The sequence below is a fragment of the Drosophila arizonae genome, chromosome 5 (genome assembly GCF_054131065.1).
Source record: "Drosophila arizonae isolate 15081-1271.41 chromosome 5, UAZ_ARI_1.0, whole genome shotgun sequence".
In the NCBI taxonomy this organism is placed as follows: domain Eukaryota; kingdom Metazoa; phylum Arthropoda; class Insecta; order Diptera; family Drosophilidae; genus Drosophila; species Drosophila arizonae.
In genome coordinates this window covers 9,320,724-9,338,487 of record NC_142925.1, presented here as the reverse complement: position 1 = coordinate 9,338,487, position 17,764 = coordinate 9,320,724, and the positions used below count along the sequence as shown (strand labels likewise).

The 17,764-nt window shown below is 42.3% G+C and overlaps 13 protein-coding genes across 16 annotated transcripts; 8 read left to right on the top strand and 5 right to left on the bottom strand.

The window, feature by feature from the left end:
• Positions 1-182: 182 nt before the first annotated feature.
• Positions 183-1,444, bottom strand: LOC108616455 (uncharacterized). Of its 2 annotated transcripts, none has more exons than XM_018011649.2 (3): positions 1,284-1,444; positions 709-983; positions 183-635 (listed from the first exon to the last, which is right to left on the bottom strand). In XM_018011649.2, the coding sequence occupies exons 2-3, from the start codon at positions 978-980 to the stop codon at positions 548-550; spliced, it is 360 nt and encodes a 119-aa protein (XP_017867138.1). In that variant the 5' UTR covers positions 981-983; positions 1,284-1,444; the 3' UTR covers positions 183-547. The 2 variants fall into 2 exon arrangements, with proteins under 2 accessions (XP_017867138.1, XP_089327266.1); XM_089471140.1 differs by having other exon boundaries at positions 1,233-1,427.
• A 354-nt stretch (positions 1,445-1,798) lies between these two features.
• On the bottom strand, positions 1,799-2,774 carry LOC108614894 (lipopolysaccharide-induced tumor necrosis factor-alpha factor homolog). Its single transcript, XM_018009113.2, has 2 exons — positions 2,194-2,774; positions 1,799-2,063 (listed from the first exon to the last, which is right to left on the bottom strand). The coding sequence occupies exons 1-2, from the start codon at positions 2,574-2,576 to the stop codon at positions 1,961-1,963; spliced, it is 486 nt and encodes a 161-aa protein (XP_017864602.1). The 5' UTR covers positions 2,577-2,774; the 3' UTR covers positions 1,799-1,960.
• Positions 2,775-3,402: 628 nt separating this feature from the next.
• LOC108616456 (lipopolysaccharide-induced tumor necrosis factor-alpha factor homolog) lies at positions 3,403-4,082 on the bottom strand. The gene is made up of 2 exons (XM_018011650.2): positions 3,794-4,082; positions 3,403-3,605 (listed from the first exon to the last, which is right to left on the bottom strand). The coding sequence occupies exons 1-2, from the start codon at positions 4,000-4,002 to the stop codon at positions 3,503-3,505; spliced, it is 312 nt and encodes a 103-aa protein (XP_017867139.1). The 5' UTR covers positions 4,003-4,082; the 3' UTR covers positions 3,403-3,502.
• Positions 4,083-4,824: 742 nt separating this feature from the next.
• Positions 4,825-6,321, bottom strand: LOC108616448 (lipopolysaccharide-induced tumor necrosis factor-alpha factor homolog). The gene is made up of 2 exons (XM_018011642.2): positions 5,661-6,321; positions 4,825-5,241 (listed from the first exon to the last, which is right to left on the bottom strand). Exons 1-2 carry the CDS (start codon positions 5,963-5,965, stop codon positions 5,139-5,141), a joined length of 408 nt encoding a protein of 135 aa, XP_017867131.1. The 5' UTR covers positions 5,966-6,321; the 3' UTR covers positions 4,825-5,138.
• An 852-nt stretch (positions 6,322-7,173) lies between these two features.
• On the top strand, positions 7,174-8,421 carry LOC108616441 (uncharacterized). The gene is made up of 2 exons (XM_018011634.2): positions 7,174-8,124; positions 8,195-8,421. The coding sequence occupies exons 1-2, from the start codon at positions 7,742-7,744 to the stop codon at positions 8,304-8,306; spliced, it is 495 nt and encodes a 164-aa protein (XP_017867123.1). The 5' UTR covers positions 7,174-7,741; the 3' UTR covers positions 8,307-8,421.
• A 146-nt stretch (positions 8,422-8,567) lies between these two features.
• LOC108616453 (uncharacterized) lies at positions 8,568-9,133 on the top strand. Its single transcript, XM_018011648.2, has 2 exons — positions 8,568-8,871; positions 8,936-9,133. The coding sequence occupies exons 1-2, from the start codon at positions 8,630-8,632 to the stop codon at positions 9,054-9,056; spliced, it is 363 nt and encodes a 120-aa protein (XP_017867137.1). The 5' UTR covers positions 8,568-8,629; the 3' UTR covers positions 9,057-9,133.
• A 182-nt stretch (positions 9,134-9,315) lies between these two features.
• On the top strand, positions 9,316-9,981 carry LOC108616447 (uncharacterized). The gene is made up of 2 exons (XM_018011641.2): positions 9,316-9,555; positions 9,627-9,981. Exons 1-2 carry the CDS (start codon positions 9,356-9,358, stop codon positions 9,853-9,855), a joined length of 429 nt encoding a protein of 142 aa, XP_017867130.1. The 5' UTR covers positions 9,316-9,355; the 3' UTR covers positions 9,856-9,981.
• Positions 9,982-10,371: 390 nt separating this feature from the next.
• Cyp6d2 (Cytochrome P450 6d2) lies at positions 10,372-12,325 on the top strand. 3 transcript variants are annotated; one of them, XM_089471135.1, is made up of 5 exons: positions 10,372-10,528; positions 10,592-11,221; positions 11,287-11,732; positions 11,799-12,047; positions 12,118-12,325. In XM_089471135.1, the coding sequence occupies exons 2-5, from the start codon at positions 10,659-10,661 to the stop codon at positions 12,279-12,281; spliced, it is 1,422 nt and encodes a 473-aa protein (XP_089327261.1). In that variant the 5' UTR covers positions 10,372-10,528; positions 10,592-10,658; the 3' UTR covers positions 12,282-12,325. The 3 variants fall into 3 exon arrangements, with proteins under 3 accessions (XP_089327261.1, XP_089327262.1, XP_017867116.1); XM_089471136.1 differs by having other exon boundaries at positions 10,380-10,528; positions 10,604-11,221; XM_018011627.2 differs by having other exon boundaries at positions 10,485-11,221.
• A 1,243-nt stretch (positions 12,326-13,568) lies between these two features.
• Positions 13,569-14,242, top strand: LOC108616443 (uncharacterized). The gene is made up of 2 exons (XM_018011636.2): positions 13,569-14,023; positions 14,089-14,242. The coding sequence occupies exons 1-2, from the start codon at positions 13,569-13,571 to the stop codon at positions 14,213-14,215; spliced, it is 582 nt and encodes a 193-aa protein (XP_017867125.2). The 3' UTR covers positions 14,216-14,242.
• Positions 14,243-14,314: 72 nt separating this feature from the next.
• On the top strand, positions 14,315-14,963 carry LOC108616451 (uncharacterized). The gene is made up of 2 exons (XM_018011646.2): positions 14,315-14,703; positions 14,770-14,963. The coding sequence occupies exons 1-2, from the start codon at positions 14,468-14,470 to the stop codon at positions 14,900-14,902; spliced, it is 369 nt and encodes a 122-aa protein (XP_017867135.1). The 5' UTR covers positions 14,315-14,467; the 3' UTR covers positions 14,903-14,963.
• Positions 14,964-15,011: 48 nt separating this feature from the next.
• On the top strand, positions 15,012-15,596 carry LOC108616458 (uncharacterized). The gene is made up of 2 exons (XM_018011653.2): positions 15,012-15,153; positions 15,235-15,596. The coding sequence occupies exon 2, from the start codon at positions 15,351-15,353 to the stop codon at positions 15,534-15,536; it is 186 nt and encodes a 61-aa protein (XP_017867142.1). The 5' UTR covers positions 15,012-15,153; positions 15,235-15,350; the 3' UTR covers positions 15,537-15,596.
• A 225-nt stretch (positions 15,597-15,821) lies between these two features.
• On the top strand, positions 15,822-16,542 carry LOC108616445 (uncharacterized). The gene is made up of 2 exons (XM_018011637.2): positions 15,822-16,042; positions 16,101-16,542. Exons 1-2 carry the CDS (start codon positions 15,861-15,863, stop codon positions 16,372-16,374), a joined length of 456 nt encoding a protein of 151 aa, XP_017867126.1. The 5' UTR covers positions 15,822-15,860; the 3' UTR covers positions 16,375-16,542.
• Positions 16,543-16,754: 212 nt separating this feature from the next.
• Positions 16,755-17,684, bottom strand: LOC108616439 (uncharacterized). Its single transcript, XM_018011632.2, has 2 exons — positions 17,251-17,684; positions 16,755-17,189 (listed from the first exon to the last, which is right to left on the bottom strand). The coding sequence occupies exons 1-2, from the start codon at positions 17,516-17,518 to the stop codon at positions 16,807-16,809; spliced, it is 651 nt and encodes a 216-aa protein (XP_017867121.1). The 5' UTR covers positions 17,519-17,684; the 3' UTR covers positions 16,755-16,806.
• Between the last annotated feature and the right edge of the window lie 80 nt (positions 17,685-17,764).

Here is a 17,764-nt window from a genome sequence, read left to right as displayed (position 1 = left end):
GATATATTAAAGATGTTTACATTACTTATGATGCTAGATCCTGCCATTTCAACCGCATTTCAGTCCATGTTAACAGCACCTAAAGCACAGTGCCAAAGCAATGGCCGTTAGCGACAATGTTGCGGGTATGTTGCTGCAACAAACGCTTAGCAACATTTTAGACGGAGTTGCTACTTAATAACTTCAACTTTCAATAGTCGGTTTATTGAGCAAAAGTAATATACATATGTATGTATATCAAGTAAACAGTTGCTTATACGTAAAATATTTCAGTAATTTGTTTGTTTACATTAAATTCAGATATGGCTATTGTTTATGCTAATGGAACGAAGCGAAGCTTCAAGTGTCGGAATCTGATTCTTGTCGAATGTATATATTATACATACATACACACATACATAAATATATGTATGGATTTGTGATGATGTGAGCTTTTTCGGAATCGTATAAGGAATATGTATATAAGACGTTTCTTATATGTATGATACTGAGCTCTGCTTGTAGCTATCGGAGAGCCTCCGAGTTTCTTCTCGCCGACGTCATCGCTTTAGAAGCGAGCATTGCATTTGGGGCAGACGGGGCTCGTCTGGTAGCCCCACTCGCAGCAGCAGGGCAAGCAGACGCATGGCCAGCAGCTGCAAAGGGACAAAGAGACAAAGCGCAATTGGCAAATAGATTTTCCTAGAAAATTCACAATTCAACACTCACAATAGGGCACAGAGCACTGCTGCCCAGCAGTATGTTGCGCATGTAGCATGATGCTTCATACGTATCAAGATCCGTTTGTTGCAACGGGGACAGGTCGTCAGGCCAGAGCTGTCAACGACTACGTTATTTGTGTGTACCACGTGCACATCGGGACGTGGTGGCTGCGCCGCTAGCGGCGCATGAATCTGTTCAGTTGGTGGAGCACTTGGTCCTGCACCGTACTGCTCTTGAGAATACGGTGGGGGTTGCGGGGGCAATTTGCTGTACTCCATGATCTAACAAAGAGACTTGTCTTAATATTTATTGCAGCATACAGCAGATTTGCAGGTATTGCGCATTTACTCAAATAGTACGGGAAAGAACCGTAATATATGTATGTATGCACACATACACACTTATACATATGTACGTCCATACATGCATCCATACATGCCAGAGTATGAGCGTACATATTTATAAGTACATACATATGTATGTACATATGATGTGCGCACATACATACATACATATCCATATGTACGTACATTTATGCACTTTAAATATCAACTTATGCTCCTCGCGCATTCTTTCATTACCTTTCTATTTACTTTATGTATTTCTATTCACTTTGTTTGCAATGCTCAGTTAAAGCGACCGGCGACTTCTTCGCAAGAACACAAAAAACGGAATGAGCGACGCTGAAAAATAACCGAGCTTCTTCTGTCAGAAGCCTGGTGCTGCCAGTGGGAGCGAGATGACTAGATTGTCATGTCAGCGTTTGCTGCACAAAACGGAATTGTAAACCGCCAAATGTAAATCCATGCAGATCTATGAACATAACCCAGAAAACAAATATGTGGTGAGTAGAGTGAACACGTATTTATCTGATAATTATCAAGTTTACTTAATGGCAAAATATATAAGGATCTTAGTTTTAGATATTGTATAATTAAGACTGTGGAAATTTCAACATTTGTGCTTTGATAAACTTGCATTTGAATTACAGATGAGCAAAGGCTGTCAAGAATAAACCAAATGCTGTAAAATAGTTGATTGCATACTTTTAGGCGGCTAAATAAAATATGCTTATTGCCTTCTTTTAGCTACACGATTTAAATAGGCAGTTGAATGTATTTATTTTTAGATAATATGATTCTTATCAGCTCAAACTGTTTATTTTTTACAGTTAGCAAGCGTCAGTGTTTTATTATTAGTCATCCAAGCCCGTTTAGTTATAAGTTATTTTAGTGACTCGATTAGGTCAGTTCCGTTCCTATGCGGCTCGACTGCCTATGAAGGCATTGCAGACGGGGCAATAATGATTCGACTGCTTGCAGGAGTCCATGCAGTAGGGCACACAGACGCAGGGCCAGCAGCTGAAGAGAGGGAGAGAGAGAGAGCGAACATTAGCTTGAAAATAAATAAAAATGGTTGATAGGCTCACAGGTGTAACAAGCTCAATAAGCATTTCTCTTATGCCAGTTGAATGGGCGCTGTCAAACTCACCCGATTAGACATAGAACCATCGCCCATAGATGCGTTCGCCCCGTGGGCGTAGCGTCGATGCGGGTTATCACATCGTTCTGGCACGTTGGACAGCGCACGAATGTTGGATCTCGGCCCACGGGCACGCGCTGTGGTAGTGTTGTGTGGATGATGACTGTTGAGCTGCCCGGCGGCTGTTGCATGGGCGGATATAAGGGCGGCTGTGTGGGTCCAGCCGGATACGGCTGATAGGTTTGGGCGGGCACATAACGGATTTGCGCCTGAGGCGTTGCCTGTGCCTGCACAGCCACCTGTGGCTGCAGTGGTTGCGGTGGTAGCGGAGGTTGTGGTGGCAGCTGTGGCATTGGCTGTTCAGTGTATGGTGGCGGATCCTGCTTTTCCATCTTAATCCAATTATTACTATATATGTATTATTATTATTTTTTTATTTTTTTTATTTAGAAATTCGCGCTTTCGACCTTTTAGTTTGGCGTTTATTGTTTCACTGATTTAGCCTCGCTGCGAGTAAATGTTGATAATGTGCCAAAGCGTCGAACTGATATCGAACTTATCTGCTAAGGCGACACTAGATTAGATTTAGCACAACTTTAGCTCTTGGAATTGGGGGATTTTTACGGTTAAAAAGGGGGGCGGCTACACCTGTTCTACCTTCGAAACATGACAAACGGGCAAAAATTAGTGTGAAATTGTCACTTTCATAGGTGTTTGGTATTTAGATAATACGCAATGAAATTTTTCGGTAAAGCTCTGTATGTATCAGTTGCAAAATGTGAGAATGAGGGAGAGAGAGAGAGAGAGAGAGAGAGGGAGCGTGAGTGGGAAAGAGATTGTAGCTACTCAGTAACTATATACAATCGCTGTATAGGGCATAATGACAGAGCCAAACAATAGATATGTCATATATACAAATACAATATGATATACCAATTGTGATAAGCTTCTCTTGCACTCACTTGAGGAATTTGTTAACTAGAAATTTGAAAGTACTTAATGGAAAGTGACTGCATTCTATCCTCTATTTATTTCCATAATCAAAGTTGACTCAGCAAAGCATTCATGGAATGCCCAAGTTAGTGCAACGAGAAGCAACTGATGGAGTTAAAGTTGAAGAAGTTGCAACTAGTTACAGTTTAGCTCATTAACAAATCATCTAAATTGAATATATGTATATTTTAAAGAGTGTATCAAATAAAATCAAACAAACGCATATCCTTGATTCACTTGATGATGATCGTTGGTGGCTTTTATTTAAAATCGTTTAGCTTAGCATATTAAATAGACAGATCGTTGCTTATAGTTAGTTAATACATTATTGCTCGTAGGTGCCAATGTAGGCGCCGCAGTTGGGGCACGAGTGCTCCGCGTTCTGGCAGGAGTCCATGCAGTAGGGCACACAAACGCAGGGCCAGCAGCTGCAAAGGGCAGAGCGAGAGAAATAGAAACGAAATCAGCGACAAGAATGCAATTAGAAAAAAAAAAAACAAAAACAAAAACAAAAAAGAACAAAAACAATTGAAAACATGTTCACTGATTGCGCCGGCGATGATTCATGAGTGATTCGATGAGTGAACTTGATTCAGTTGCTGTGCGCTCAACTCACAATAAAAGGCACAGGACCAGGGCCCAGCAGTGCGTGCGTCCGGTCGGGGTGCGCTTCACAGTTGTCAGGATATCAGCGTGGCAGGAAGGACACTGGACTCGCGACGGCTCGCTGCCGATGGGCACCACATTTGTCGTTGTCGTCGTCTGTATGATCACCTGTGGTGCACCGGGCTGGTAGGTCTGGGCGGGCGTATATCCTTGATTCATGTTTGGGGCCTCAACAACTTTTCAACGGTCGACGTGAACTGTTTGATGATATCTCAATAACTGAGGCATATATAGTGAAGCTACCGAAGCTACAGTTCGCTACGATATGTGCTTATCTAAACTGGCGTGGCCATAACTGATAACAAAAAGGCTGACAATGACAGTTACAGAGAACGAGAGAAAGAGAGAGAGAGATTGGAAAAAATAACAAAAGTGGGAGTTTTTGTTTTATTACTTAGCTGATTTGCTGTCCAAGCTTAGCACATTGCCGAAATGTACATATATAACTGTATATGTATCATATATATAACCCATTTTAGAGTTACGAATCGTAAAATTTATGTATGACTCATGCCCTCAAGTGGTCTATAAAACAATTTTCATTTCAGCTATTTACAGCATTTAGAGTTGACTCATTTCAAAGAAGTGCAAATAAACTGGCAATAAGATTAAATTTGTATAGATAGAGTATTAAGGAATTTACTGAATGAAATATAGACTTTTATTTCTGCTCAGTTATCTAAGATAAGCTGTTTGTGCAGTAAATGTTTCGTTTCAATTCATTCGAAAATTGATTTTTAGCTTTTTACGCCTTTATGATTAAATAAATGTAAATCTCCCATTTGTGTATAAAATATAGGGTATTCCATGGTCTATCATGCTTGTGCAACTGTAGGTATTTCCTACATATTTACTTTCTTATCATTCCAGTATATTTTTTCAAGTATAAAACAATCTGTTTGCCTAGAAAAATGATAAGAATATCATGTGCCGTAGACTAAAAAACAAAAACACAAAAAATCGATTAATTAAAACCGATAATTATCGTTTATAGCATTTTATTTACTTATTTATTTTATTATAAACTGAGAATAACAAGAGAAGCGCTCATAACAAAAAATATATACATATATCATTAAATCAATTGAGAATGAAATTAAAATAGAACAACGTGGCGTATACGTAATAATTTACCTGCTCTACTCGTATAGAAAACAATATAGGTATGATTAATATAGTAATTTATTCGGAGAGTAAAGATCTATAGGCTTAATAAGATATTGTAGTTTACACACGTATATACATATATATAGGCGTATGTATATGTGTGCGAATTTATCTGTCTTTTTCCGTGCTTAGTTCTCGTAGGTGCCAATGTAGGAGCTACAATTGGGGCAGTAGTGATTGGCATTCTGACAGGAATCCATGCAGTAGGGCAAACAGACACAAGGCCAGCAGCTGGAAGTGGAAGAAGAGCAGAAATTATTAATATATTTATATTATTTGTATATTATCTTATATTATATTATTTTACATTATAATATAATATATTATTATTAAAAAAAGTAATCGCTTTTCTCTTTCACACATAGTTGATCATATTTGTTATTTTGTTTTATCTAACTAAACTCTAGCTGAGATAGTAAAGCCACGCGCATACACACATACACATATGTACATATGTCTACAATGTAGACTCTACACTCTCTCTACGCACTTGCTCTCACACGCATTCGCTCCTCTCTCGCTCTCTCAGCGCACATTTCGATAAGCAGTCTGTCTAGCTTATTTTGTTTTGAAGCGAATATCACTTGCATCTGTAGCTGAATCACCACACCTACACACACACATGTGCACACATATGCATCTCTACTTACACGAACAGGCAGAGTATCAATGCCCAGCAATGTGTTCGGCCCGAGGGAGTGCTCTTAACTGTTGTCACCACCTCGGCATGGCAGGAGGGGCAACGTATGCGTGTCGGTCCACTGCCAATGGGCACCAAATTTGATGTGGTTGTTGTCTGTATGATCACGGTGGATTGTTGGGGCGGCTGGGGCATAGGTGGATATAACGGTGGCTGTGTGGGTCCGCCTGGATATGGTTGATAGGTCTGTGCGGGCGTATAGCCAGGCTGCAGTGGCGGCACTGCGCTGTATGGCGGTGGCTGTTTGCTCTCCATTGCTGAATAAATCTGTATCTCTCTTTCTCTCTCTGTCCCTCTTTCTCGCTCTCTCTGTGTATTCCACTCTCCTTGTGCAGCTCGACTGCACGGCTTGCTGGCTGTCGTTCGACTGAATTGGCTGTTAACTATACTCGACTTTACCTTACTTTACTTTTGCCATATCTGGCTGCCCTATTCAAGCCAATTCGTGCGTATCTTATCAGCTACTGCTGCTGCTGTTGTTGTGGAAATTGTTGGTGTTGCTCAGCGATTAGGCTCGAGCAAACTTTTATGCAAGCAATTTGGCTTAGCGAGTTTCTGGCTGTTTGTTAGCTTGTTTCCGCTCATCACAGTTTAATATGCACTCAAATACAAATACATATATTTATAAAGAGATCAGCTCACAATTCTGTATATGATGTATGTAAACTTTGTGACTCATAGGGGCTGTGACGTCTTTAGTATAACACGTTGCTCAAGTTCAATGAGACTCATATTGAGTATTTCACAATGTATGTACATGTGTATATATATGTAAATATTGATATGGAAAATATGCGAAAGAGACACAACTGATGTAAACACGGTTTGTAGAATGAGCTGAAGGTGGAGCCAATGATATTTATAGATTGGCTATGGAATATCGGCATATTAACCGTTAAAAATATACGAAGACAGTAGTTGTACGTATTAAAATTATTTTTAAACTGAGCAGTTTCCTTTGTGGTTTTATCTAATCTTGAGACTTATGAATCTGCAATATACAATAGACTTTTTCTAATATTAAAAGTACGTATTATCTAATCTTGACACTTGTAAAACTAAACAAGCATATAACAAGCCAATGTACTTCTTATTAAATGTTGGGCAAAGCCTAAGAAATGATAAAATAATATATGAGTTAAAAATGATTTTGTATTTAAATTAATTGATTTTTATATTATGTTAAATTTTTTTTATGCATTACTGTAGTATAGTAAAGTGATATTAAGTTTTCAGCAATCAAGAATAAAGTTTAAAAATATGCCCACTGTGCAAAAACCACTAGAAGCTCAATTCATAATGTAATCTGACTTAAATGACTTTTCAGAGCTGGGAACAGAGAAATAAAACAAAACAACAGCTCGGAAATATACATACATACATACATATGCTAGTTAGTTCCATGCATTCTCTAGTAGTCCAAACGGTTGTTTGTTTTGCAAATCAGTTCATCTGTCAACAACAACAGACAGGGTTCGGAGAGCGAGCACTTTGTGCTCCCAGAGAGATGCGAAGCAGCATATGTTAAAGCTGAGGCGTACTACTCGCACTCTCACGCATATATAGTATGTACATATACACAGCCTACGCGCAACTGCAGTTGGCTACAATACATGTTACGCTGTTGTTATTTATTTTTTCACCCGCGCGAGAGCTTTTTTAGCTGCCTGGTGAAAGCTTTTCCAGTGGCTTTTGCTTTTGCCATTTCACCTTGGCGCTCTCAAGTTCAAACGTTAACATTTGAAGCCATGAAAATAATGTTAGGCAAATATGATAAAACATAGTTCGAAGAGTAGAAAACTAAATACAAAGAAATATAATAAATATGAAAATAGTAGCCGCAAAGTACAGACAACTGGTTTTTTTTCAAAAAATTACTTGACAAACATTGAGCCAATGTTTTATTGTTTTTTGCTTTTGGTAGTATTGTGTTTCGTTTCATCTGTTTCTCAACGCGTCTGGTACTTTAACCCAAATTAAAATCAAATAAGAAACACTTGCGCACGACAGGCGACGCAGTACGCATCTAACATGAGCCGGCAATTGAGGTTCAGCATCCCGCACCCAACATCCATGGAGATATGCCCATCCGATCTGGTGGAGATAAATTTAAATGCCGATAGAAAGTACACTAAGCAACAGTCGGCACAGGTGCTGGACGAGTTGCTGCAGTCGAGAACAACAAAAACACTGCCCACGCATCGCGGCTATCCCTATGGCTATGGCGACACAGATGATGAGGCGGACTTTTACTTCTGCAAGAAATCCAATTCAACTGGCCAGCTGGCCGAGAAGGTATCACCGCCGCCGCCATCTGCAACCAACATCAGCTGCTTGAGGCAAATGTACTGTCCGGAGTGCAACGAGCGACTGCATGAGCAGGGCGTGCGATTGGAACGTTTACTCACCATGTGGTAGGTTAACTAAATCGTCTGCTGCTCACTTAACTTTTACTGTTACATTTTGAATTTATTTCTGCCTCAGTTGTTTTGCTTTGCTGCCCATTTATCCGTGCTGTATGCGTCGCTCCAAGGACGAGTGCAAGGTGATTTGTGGCAAGTGTGGCTATCTGCTGGGTGCCTGGAAGCGCCAGTGACACACGTATCTAGCATTTAAGTTTACTTTTATTTAGTTAAATTTTTTCTTGTATGAAGTTTGTTACTCTTTAAGCACCAATTGACCCTGCATGCCAAAAAAAAAGATGAAAAATGTTTTGTTTTGGTTTTGTTTTGTAATATAATTTTTGTTGAAGATGTGCTCGTAATATTTCGGCTCTCTCTTGTTCATTTGCTCTCCTTGCGCTCTCTTAAATTTGCTGTGTTGCTCTCCATCCCTCTCGCACACTAGTGTTTGCTGTGCCTCTCTCGTGTTTTCTGTTTTGGGCTAATCGTGTGCCGCCTGTTGCTGCTCACAGTCGCAATGTCAAACGCTTCGAAGGCAGCCGAGCTGCAGCTGGACAATGTGTCCGCTGCCACAGCCACACTGGAACAATTGGAATTCCAGGAAGAGCTTCCAGTGAAGCCGCAGTTGCGTTTCTATAGCGTTGGCCCTAGCACCTATCGCGTGCTCTGTCCGCTCTGCCATCATCGGTCGCGCTCCGAGACAGTGCAAATGGCTGGAGCTTTGGGTCAGCTGAGTTGCCTGCTATCCGCCCTATCCTGGTGGGTAGCTTTGGAATTTTATGTATAGACATTCCGTATTCATGGCTCTACTCTTGCCTTCCAGCTGCTTTCCCATCTTTGCGCTGAGCTGCGTCTATACCTGCCTGCAGAGCCGCCTGAAGAGCAAGCGTGTCTTTTGCAGCAGCTGCGGCGGACATCTGGGCTTCCACTGGCGTCCCATTTAGTTATAATTTATTAAGTTTTCGCCACATTTTTTGCAAATGTTCTATAAATAATAATAAAGAATAAAAAAATAAACATTCGCGCAGCTGTTGCCAATTTTCAACTATTTTTTGTTATTAGCACGCATATTTCCATCAACGCCTCCACTTAAGAGAGCACCCACTCTCTATCTGTCTCTCTCTCTCTCTCTCTCTCTCTGTTTCTCTCTCTTCCGCTCTTCTCTCCTTTCCCTAAGATTTTATTGCCTTTGGCAATTTCGTTGATCAGCTTTTAGTTGCTCTGCGTTCGTCGTTGTCATCAAATGGAAAGCACTGAGAGTCTGGACGGCAGCGGCTGTGATTTCAATGGCATCTCTGAGGTGCCACAGGTGGGTCACCTGCCCACTGAGCCGCTTGAGTTTGTTTGTCCCGCCTGCCAGCAGCTGCAGACAAGTCAGGTGGAATACGAGGCTGTCACCTACCTGCAAAAGATCACCTGTAGTTTGAATAAAGTGCTATGCTGGTAAATATACCTCATCTATACTCCTCTACCTTTTATTAATAGTATACTATTTTATATATTCTTCCTTTTAGCAATCCCATTCGCTGGAGTGGTAGACAGGACATTAATCACTATTGCAGCGCCTGCGGCTGCTTCATTGGCCGCCACATCACTCTCAGCTGGTATAAGCGCGCTCTGTTCCGTATGCAGCGCTCCGAGGTGGAGGACTATGGACGTTGGCAGCGCTTCCGCAAGGTCGAGAAGGAACAACTTGATGAAAAGAAGCTGGGCAAGCAGCGTGCAGCACTCACAAAGAACTAGTTCTAGGTTCATTTTCATAATCAAGATATCATTCATTTACAAAAAAAAAAAAAACTTTTGCAGCTTTGAATTTAGTAAGCTGAGAGCCCGTGATTCATTTAAATAAAAATATGAGCTATATATATTTTGACAGATTTATGGGTTTTCATATCATATGTTATACTCGATATTTCTGTTCTTTTATATAAAATAAGTAATCAAAATAACATTTCTTATTCATTTATACATTCATAAAGAAGTCAGAGCCCCAACTGTAAGCTTATTACAGTTTTCCGAAACAAACCTTTAATGTTTTTGTACCTATTATCAGAACTAGTTCAAAGAACATATACAAACATACGAATATTTAAATTTCTGTGTTTATCGAAGCAAAGTGTAAAGCTTAAAGCTTTCAAGCTGCAGCTAAAAAGTATTAACTGCTCTGAGCTAATGAGCGTCAAAGTTCGCTCACAGAATCAACTGTATTCGCTCTCATTTAATTTCAGTGCCGATGCAACTCGAAAAGTTCGCAAATACAAATACTAAAGTAAACCCGTACAAGAGAGTCTTCCAGCTGATTGCTGGCAAAGCAATTCCTATCACTAGAAAGCTTTTCTATATGCTTTCCAGCTGCATTCTTGACTGGAACAAACGCTCTCCTTCAGTATGCTTGCATATTTCGTCAAGGGAGCAGGTTCGTTATGTATTTGGTTCTGCTGGTGACCATTTTGTTGACCTTCCTTATGCAATATGTAAGACGCATTTACAGTTATTGGCAGCGCGAGGGCGTGGATGAGGAGCCACCCACATTTCCATTTGGCATTATGCTCAAATTGCTGAAGAGACAACGTGGCTTTGGTTTGATCGTAAGTGATATCTACGAACGTCACAATTCCAAGATTGTGGGACTCTATGTCATGCACAAGCCCGTGCTGCTGATCCGTGATCCTCATCTGGCCAGGCAGATCATGACCAGCGATTTTGCCAGTTTTCATGATCGTGGCATGTATGTGGACGAGGAACATGATCCTCTGTCGGCCAACCTGTTCAACTTACAAGGCGCCTCATGGCGCAACTTGCGCCAGAAGCTGACGCCCTCCTTTTCCTCGGGCAAGATCAAGGGGATGTTTGACACGATCGACGACGTGGGCGATCGACTGGTGCAGCATTTACAGGGCATCGTCGACAAGGCTCCAAATGAATCTATCGAAATGAAGGCCATACTTACAACGTTTGCCGTGGACATTATAGGATCGGTAATCTTCGGACTGGATATCGATAGTTTTACCGATCCGAAGAACGAATTTCGTGCTATAAGCGATTCACTTCTATCAGAGATCGGAATTCTACTTAGGATTCACAACTTGTCCACTATTATATTTCCACCGTGAGTCTTTGAGTCCAGATCATCTCTCGATCTATTTCTGATTAACTGTTTATATCTACCTACAGATTAGCGAAGCTCATGAATCGCATGGGTTTTGAGAATAAGGTTCTTGCCAAGCTGCGCGATATTATGAAGCGTACGGTCGAGTTCCGGGAGAAGAACAATGTAGTACGCAAGGATCTATTGCAGTTGCTTATACGACTACGTAACACAGGCAAGATCGGAGACGACGACGACAAAGTGTGGGATGTTGAAACCGCGCGAGAGGAACTGAAAGCCATGTCTATTGATAAGATAACCGCTCAAGGTTTTCTCTTCTATATCGCCGGCTCGGAGACCACGGCGGCTACATCAGCCTTTACGCTCTACGAGCTGTCCATGTATCCGGAACTACTAAAGGAGGCACGCGATGAGTTGGACGCGGTTATGGAGCGACATCAGTTGAAGAGAGGAGATAAGTTTACCTATGAGGCAGTGCAGGATCTAAAATTTTTGGATATGTGTATTATGGGTGGGTATCTTTGATGTCTATATACATATGTATTACTAATATTTATCCTTCTTCTTATTCAAACAGAAACTATCCGTAAATATCCGGGTCTGCCTTTTCTCAATCGAGAGTGCACTCAGGACTTTCTGGTGCCGGATTTGAATTATACCATAAAACGGGGCACAGGCATATTGATTTCGCTCTTTGGTCTGCATCGCGATGCCAAATACTTTCCCAATCCCGAGGACTATGATCCGCATCGATTTGATGCCGATAATATGAACTACAACCAAACTGCATATATGCCTTTTGGCGAGGGTCCCAGGCACTGCATCGGTGCGTTTTTTTCCATTATCTCAATATACTATATATATTCATATCCCTCTATATTTCTTCTCTATTCCAGCAATACGCATGGGCAAGGTCAATGCCAAAGTGGCTGTGGCCAAAGTCTTACTCAATTTCGATTTGGTTCACGCGCCACGCAAGGAGGTCAAATTTCGCTTTGATCCGGCGCCCGTCCTGCTGCCAGAGGACGGTCTGCACGTGCGCCTGGTCAAACGTGCCTGATTTTTAATTACATTCTATCAAAAATAAATCATGGAATATATGTATATGTTTGTGCTTTATTGATATGCAAAACAAACACACCGCTAAACACATATAGAAACTTTGTAAATAAAAAATCAAAACAAATCAAAGCAAAGCTGAATTGTAAACAAAATGAATATGAAGCAAACAAAGCTTTTGCTTGCTCTTCAAATTTCAAGTTCAAGTGAGAGAGCGAACGAGTGAGTGAACGAGAGAGAGGTTCACATTAACTATGTGGTGTGTGTGAACATTAAATTATGCTCTGCCTCTCTCGTTCGCTCATATTTCGACAGTACTTGCTTCAGCTAAGCCGGCGAAAGCAAAGAATCAAGAATCAAAACAAAACAGGAAACATGCCAAAAATTTAAAGTTAAACTGAGCAAGTTAGAGTGAGAGAGATCGAACAACAACAAATATGTGTTTTCAGAGTGAAGTAATCAAACTAGCTTTGTCTTGCTTTCTCTCTCTTCGAATTATGGCTTCCTTAACTCGATTGTCAGCTGCTATGCAAAATGAAGTCATGCTATGCAAAATGAAGTCATGGAAATTATCGTCTGGCGGCAAAAAGAATCCATATAAAATGGCAGTTGAATATGGATAAAAATTAATTTGATAAAGTGTCTTGATTCAGTGCATGTGTGCGGATCGGCTATTGACTGGCTCGCATATATTCACTGTTAATATATATCCGTTTATTCAATTATAAATTCCTAACCTTCGATTCTAGTTTCAAGCATTGCATAAGTAAAATAATTAAGTTCAAATAAGAATATGAAATATTCTTATTGGACCATAATATTGCAGGTCAAGAATTGGCTACTTCGGAACCACCCAATTTTATCTCATATCCTGTGGCGTCCAGATGCATCCATATGATTCCATCGAGGCGTGCCAAAAGTCAGAAAATATTCTATAAGCAAAAATAATGAAACGCAAAAGTATTTCGGAAATCTGACAGCTCAAGTGTACTATTAATATATATATGTATGTATATATGCACATATATGTATATAGATCTATGTGTAGATAAATATATATGTGGCCGATCTGTCGATGGTATTTCGTAATGTTTCACATTTGTTAAGCATATAAACAAAAGTCAATTTGTTTGCTGCTCTGGTTTTTTAGTTTTGTAATTTTCGCTTTGTCTGCCAAACAGAATGGCTCCAGTGGAATGACGATAATGATGATGATGATGACGACGATGACATCATAAGCGAACCAACAGAACAAGAGATACATATTACCCATACGCCCCGTGAGCGCATGCTCTCCCGCTCACTCTCACTTTTGCTCGCTCTCTCCCTCTCTCTCTCTCTCTCTCTTCCCCTCGATAGTGAAACGTTCGCTGCTTGTCGCTGGCATCGGCAGCTGCTCGAGACAGTTAACATGGAGCCGCAGACGCTACAGATCAAGCTGCTGCCCGCCCGGACAGCGGAGGAGCGTGCCCGAAACATCATTGCCAATGTAGTTGTGGAGGGTCAGCAGGCATCCCTGGTGCCCTATATTGATGATCATGATGTGGGCCAGCCGCTGGAGAAGATTACGCTGAATACGCAGCTACAGGCGGCAGCTCCAGCTGCCCCTCGCTTGAGGTACTATAAGCCAGGCCCATCCACGTACAAGCTGCTGTGTCCGCTGTGCCGCGAAAGAAGTGATGCGGCTGTGATGCGTGCCGCCGGCTGCAAGGACATCAGCTGCTGCCTCAGCCTGCTGAGCTGGTGAGCTAGACGGCTACACTCTGGCCATACCCTGTAATTAATTTCATAATTTTATCTTCTATTAGTGTGTTTCCCATTTTCTGGATTTGCTGCATTTGCACCTGGTGCGGCTGCAACCGCGAGTGGATCACCAAGGGCGTCTACTGCAGCCACTGCGGCGGCAAGCTGGGCATCCAGACGCGTTCCGACTAGGTCAATTAAAATTTGTTACAAATGTCACGCATAGTTTGTTTTTAATTCTATTACGCAGCTAACTCAATTAAAATACGCTCGCTCTTGCCGTCTGCCATCGTTCCTTCGTCTCTCTCCACTCTGCCACTCTCCCTCTCTTTGTTGCTCTCCCGCTCTCACTCGTTTACTGTTGGTCGCTCTCTGGCTGCTGTTCAAACAGGTTGCGCCTTGGCTCTGGCCACATTTTGCTTTCAGTTTGGAATTCGTTCAGCTATGGCCACAACAACTGAGGAGCAGCAGCAGCAACAGCAGCAGCTAAAGCAGGCAAAAAAGGAGCTCGAAATCTACGAGAATTTCGCCACACCTTTGCCGGGCACCTTTCTCAATTTGCCGCAGGAGTCCGTGTTGCTCAAGTGTCCGTCCTGTGGGATTAAGGATAAAACAGTGGTAGAAAACGATCTGAAGTGGTGGGCCAGTGAGCTGAACCGCATTGTTGGCTGCCTCTTTGTGTAGGTCATGATTGAACAAGTGAGAAGTGAGGCAACAGTGCTAATCCTTGAGCATTTTCTTTCCAGCACCTTCTGCTGTTGCTGCTGCCTGGACTACATTGTGCCCTGCAAGCAAACCGATCGCAGTCATTATTGCGGCAACTGCGGCTGTTACTTTGGACGCGCCATGAAGCGACGAGCTCCACTCAAAATCAAATAGAGCAACAACCAAAAGTTACCTTCAACCAATAAAAAAATTGTATGATCTAGCATAACATTAACTGATGCTCGCTCTTAATTTGTTCACACAGTGGTCAAATGTACTCAACGAGAGAGCGCAATGGCCAATCAAAATTACCCACCCCCAAAATATATGTACAAGCATAGGACATTAGCACGCTGACACTCACTTGTTCTCATTCTCTAGCTCTCAGTCAGATAAATGCCACCCACAGCCCACAATGTGTGAATGTATGTATATGTTTTAGCATAGCACAGCAACACTCTGTATTCATTTCGTATCTCTCCCGATACCGCTCTCTCATCTTCTAGTTTCTGCATTTGTCTACCATTTCGCTCTCCAGAGCTTCTGTTCAGTCCCCATTCGTACGCGGTGTTAACAACACGCTGTCGCCTGTTGCTCTTCACTTTACTTTACACTAGTCAGCATGGTTGAAGAACTGACGCCCGTCTATTTTGCCGTTGGCCCCAATGCTCGGGAAGTTACCTGTCCGTATTGCAAGGTGCTGGCGAAGACTCGGCTGGTGCGTTCCTGGCCGCACTTATGCACTAAACGTCATCACTGCGGCGCTTGCGGCGAATATCTGGGTGTCTACAGGCGACCCCAGCTATAAGCAACTTAAAGCCCTTTTAATTTTTATATAGTAAAATAAATAAATATGCCGCTGTTTTTATATCGAGTGTGTTATTTAATTGCTAGTGCATAAGGCAGCAATACATATAAGACGTTCACTCTTGCTCCTTCGCTCTCAACAGTGTTCTTTAGTTGCTCTCATTCGAGCTTTTCAATTGAGCGTGCCAGAACAGCACGTCTCACTCTCGCTCTTTCACTCTGTCTGTCGCTCATTTAGAATTCTTTCCGCTCTCATTTGACTCTATTCGTTCTGCTGGGCCGTCGCTGGATTCAGTTACGCCTGTTCGGTTACAGTGTGAGCATCATGACCGCAGTCGAGCCGCAAGTTGTTGCCATAAGCATCGGCAACCTCAAGGCCCCGGTGGGTTACCTGCAGCCGGAGCCAACCATGGTCAATTGTCCAGCCTGCGAGCACTTTGCCATGAGTATTGTGGCCCATGAGACAGTCAGCTATTTGCAGCGAATTCTCAGTCTGACCAAGCTATGGTGAGTATATCTATATAAAATATATTTCTACTATACACTATAACCGTTATTTTTGCAGCCGCAAGTGGTCGGGTCGTCACGATTGCAATCACTACTGCGCCCACTGTGGCTGCTTTATAGGACGTTATGTGCCCATTGGATGCTACGAGCGCTGCCTGTCCAGATCGGCACGGCGAAAGGCCGTTATGGACGAAATGCATCTGAAGGTGAAGCCCAGGGATTGTGCTGTGCGTGCCCAAAAGCTGAGATCAGAGATTCTGGCCAAGCGGGCGGAGAAGCGCGCTAAAGCTGAGGCGCAGCAAGCGAATCAAACTGTGCTGCTCAACCAATGAGCACAAACGGTTGTCATTCGGCGAATTGGCCAGATGGTTGGTGTCTTGTCTAATTGTGCATGCCAAAGCATAAGTTGAGCTCTGTTAAATGTTGCACATTTTTTGTTGTTTTGACTAAGTTAGTTTTTAAAAATGAGTTGCATTGAAATAAATGTATTTTTCTTTCAATTGCAAAATATTTGGCAAATGTATATAAATTAAAAATTAAATTAAGACCAATTGATCTCATTGAGCAGTTGTCTAGGCTAAATGAGCTTTTAAATAAGGCGCATTCAACAGGTTGTTGTCTTAGCTAAGCTTGCCGTGCTGCACATTCAACAAGTCGCAATTGGGACATTAGCGGTTGGTGTACTAGCTAAAACAAAAACTTTCTCTTAACATTTCAAATGTATGGAAATATTTAGTTTTATTCGTAATTGCAGCAAATATAATTTATTTAGTACCGGGCACAAATTCCCGATTAGGTCGTATGCAATTGCTTTCCCGATCATAGATGCCCAGGAAGCTCTTGCAGTTGGCACAGTGCAGATACTCGCGATTGTCCGACGACTGGAGGCACGGCAGAAAACAGAAGGGCCAACAGTTGGCCACACAGGAGGCTGGGCAGCCAGTGGTCGTATAGAACTCGTTGCTGGTCTTGATCACCGGCCGTCGATTGACGCCACAGCTGGGACAATAGATGCAGCCGTCGGTGGGTACCCAGCGCTCGATGGAGCTGCGATAGAATTGCCGACGGCCCAGTTCCTTCGAATCCGTTCTCATTGGAACTGAGCGACTCGGCTTGGGCGCATCGCCCTGAGACTTGCGCTGCAAATCTGACAAGGGAACATAATTCTCATGCCTCAGCTATATACCTATAGGAAGAGCTACACTTACAGCGCTCGGCTTCGTCAGCCATCTGCACCTCGGACAGGCCGGTCATCTTGCTAATCTCCGAGAGACGCTCCTGGCTGATGCCATGCTCGGCGGCCAGCTTGTGCAGATTGAGCAGCTTCTCGTTGGCCGTGTCCGCCAGGATTTCCGGATGATCCTTCTGCACGTGATGCACCAAGCAGCTGGTGTCGTAGCGCGAGCACTTTATGATCTTCAAGCACTTCAGACAGCGTAGATACTGCACATCGGCTGGTGCTGCTGGGCTGGACATAACTGATTGGCATATGTATGTATAAATATGAATATGTATGTATGTATTCTCTTAGTTAACGCACAATTTATGAATATGTTTGTGTTTGATCGTTCGTGTTTAGATAGTCAAAAAATTACTAGTTTAAAGATCCAACAGTTGGGACAGCTTTAGGTTAGCCAACTCGGTTTGAATAAGTGTATAGAAGGCAAAGTTTTACGTATTACGTATTGCGTATTGCGTATTGCGTATTACGTATTGCGTATT

What these genes read in the sequence shown, in the direction of transcription:
- LOC108616455 (XM_018011649.2), bottom strand. Translation starts at nt 980, where the DNA reads ATGGAGTACAGCAAATTGCCCCCGCAACCCCCACCGTATTCTCAAGAG. An exon ending in GCAGTGCTCTGTGCCCTATT is followed by an intron (nt 636 to 708) that starts GTGAGTGTTGAA and finishes GTCCCTTTGCAG; the next exon opens with CTGCTGGCCATGCGTCTGCT.
- LOC108616453 (XM_018011648.2), top strand. Translation starts at nt 8,630, where the DNA reads ATGTCAAACGCTTCGAAGGCAGCCGAGCTGCAGCTGGACAATGTGTCC. An exon ending in CTGCTATCCGCCCTATCCTG is followed by an intron (nt 8,872 to 8,935) that starts GTGGGTAGCTTT and finishes CTTGCCTTCCAG; the next exon opens with CTGCTTTCCCATCTTTGCGC.
- LOC108616458 (XM_018011653.2), top strand. Translation starts at nt 15,351, where the DNA reads ATGGTTGAAGAACTGACGCCCGTCTATTTTGCCGTTGGCCCCAATGCT.
- LOC108616447 (XM_018011641.2), top strand. Translation starts at nt 9,356, where the DNA reads ATGGAAAGCACTGAGAGTCTGGACGGCAGCGGCTGTGATTTCAATGGC. An exon ending in TTGAATAAAGTGCTATGCTG is followed by an intron (nt 9,556 to 9,626) that starts GTAAATATACCT and finishes TCTTCCTTTTAG; the next exon opens with CAATCCCATTCGCTGGAGTG.
- LOC108616439 (XM_018011632.2), bottom strand. Translation starts at nt 17,518, where the DNA reads ATGTCCAGCCCAGCAGCACCAGCCGATGTGCAGTATCTACGCTGTCTG. An exon ending in GGCTGACGAAGCCGAGCGCT is followed by an intron (nt 17,190 to 17,250) that starts GTAAGTGTAGCT and finishes TTCCCTTGTCAG; the next exon opens with ATTTGCAGCGCAAGTCTCAG.
- LOC108614894 (XM_018009113.2), bottom strand. Translation starts at nt 2,576, where the DNA reads ATGGAAAAGCAGGATCCGCCACCATACACTGAACAGCCAATGCCACAG. An exon ending in ATGGTTCTATGTCTAATCGG is followed by an intron (nt 2,064 to 2,193) that starts GTGAGTTTGACA and finishes CCCTCTCTTCAG; the next exon opens with CTGCTGGCCCTGCGTCTGTG.
- LOC108616441 (XM_018011634.2), top strand. Translation starts at nt 7,742, where the DNA reads ATGAGCCGGCAATTGAGGTTCAGCATCCCGCACCCAACATCCATGGAG. An exon ending in GAACGTTTACTCACCATGTG is followed by an intron (nt 8,125 to 8,194) that starts GTAGGTTAACTA and finishes TTTCTGCCTCAG; the next exon opens with TTGTTTTGCTTTGCTGCCCA.
- LOC108616448 (XM_018011642.2), bottom strand. Translation starts at nt 5,965, where the DNA reads ATGGAGAGCAAACAGCCACCGCCATACAGCGCAGTGCCGCCACTGCAG. An exon ending in TTGATACTCTGCCTGTTCGT is followed by an intron (nt 5,242 to 5,660) that starts GTAAGTAGAGAT and finishes TTCCACTTCCAG; the next exon opens with CTGCTGGCCTTGTGTCTGTT.
- LOC108616443 (XM_018011636.2), top strand. Translation starts at nt 13,569, where the DNA reads ATGCTCTCCCGCTCACTCTCACTTTTGCTCGCTCTCTCCCTCTCTCTC. An exon ending in TGCCTCAGCCTGCTGAGCTG is followed by an intron (nt 14,024 to 14,088) that starts GTGAGCTAGACG and finishes ATCTTCTATTAG; the next exon opens with TGTGTTTCCCATTTTCTGGA.
- LOC108616445 (XM_018011637.2), top strand. Translation starts at nt 15,861, where the DNA reads ATGACCGCAGTCGAGCCGCAAGTTGTTGCCATAAGCATCGGCAACCTC. An exon ending in CTCAGTCTGACCAAGCTATG is followed by an intron (nt 16,043 to 16,100) that starts GTGAGTATATCT and finishes TTATTTTTGCAG; the next exon opens with CCGCAAGTGGTCGGGTCGTC.
- LOC108616451 (XM_018011646.2), top strand. Translation starts at nt 14,468, where the DNA reads ATGGCCACAACAACTGAGGAGCAGCAGCAGCAACAGCAGCAGCTAAAG. An exon ending in ATTGTTGGCTGCCTCTTTGT is followed by an intron (nt 14,704 to 14,769) that starts GTAGGTCATGAT and finishes TTTTCTTTCCAG; the next exon opens with CACCTTCTGCTGTTGCTGCT.
- Cyp6d2 (XM_018011627.2), top strand. Translation starts at nt 10,536, where the DNA reads ATGTATTTGGTTCTGCTGGTGACCATTTTGTTGACCTTCCTTATGCAA. An exon ending in TCCACTATTATATTTCCACC is followed by an intron (nt 11,222 to 11,286) that starts GTGAGTCTTTGA and finishes ATCTACCTACAG; the next exon opens with ATTAGCGAAGCTCATGAATC. An exon ending in GGGTCCCAGGCACTGCATCG is followed by an intron (nt 12,048 to 12,117) that starts GTGCGTTTTTTT and finishes TCTCTATTCCAG; the next exon opens with CAATACGCATGGGCAAGGTC.
- LOC108616456 (XM_018011650.2), bottom strand. Translation starts at nt 4,002, where the DNA reads ATGAATCAAGGATATACGCCCGCCCAGACCTACCAGCCCGGTGCACCA. An exon ending in CTGGTCCTGTGCCTTTTATT is followed by an intron (nt 3,606 to 3,793) that starts GTGAGTTGAGCG and finishes TGCCCTTTGCAG; the next exon opens with CTGCTGGCCCTGCGTTTGTG.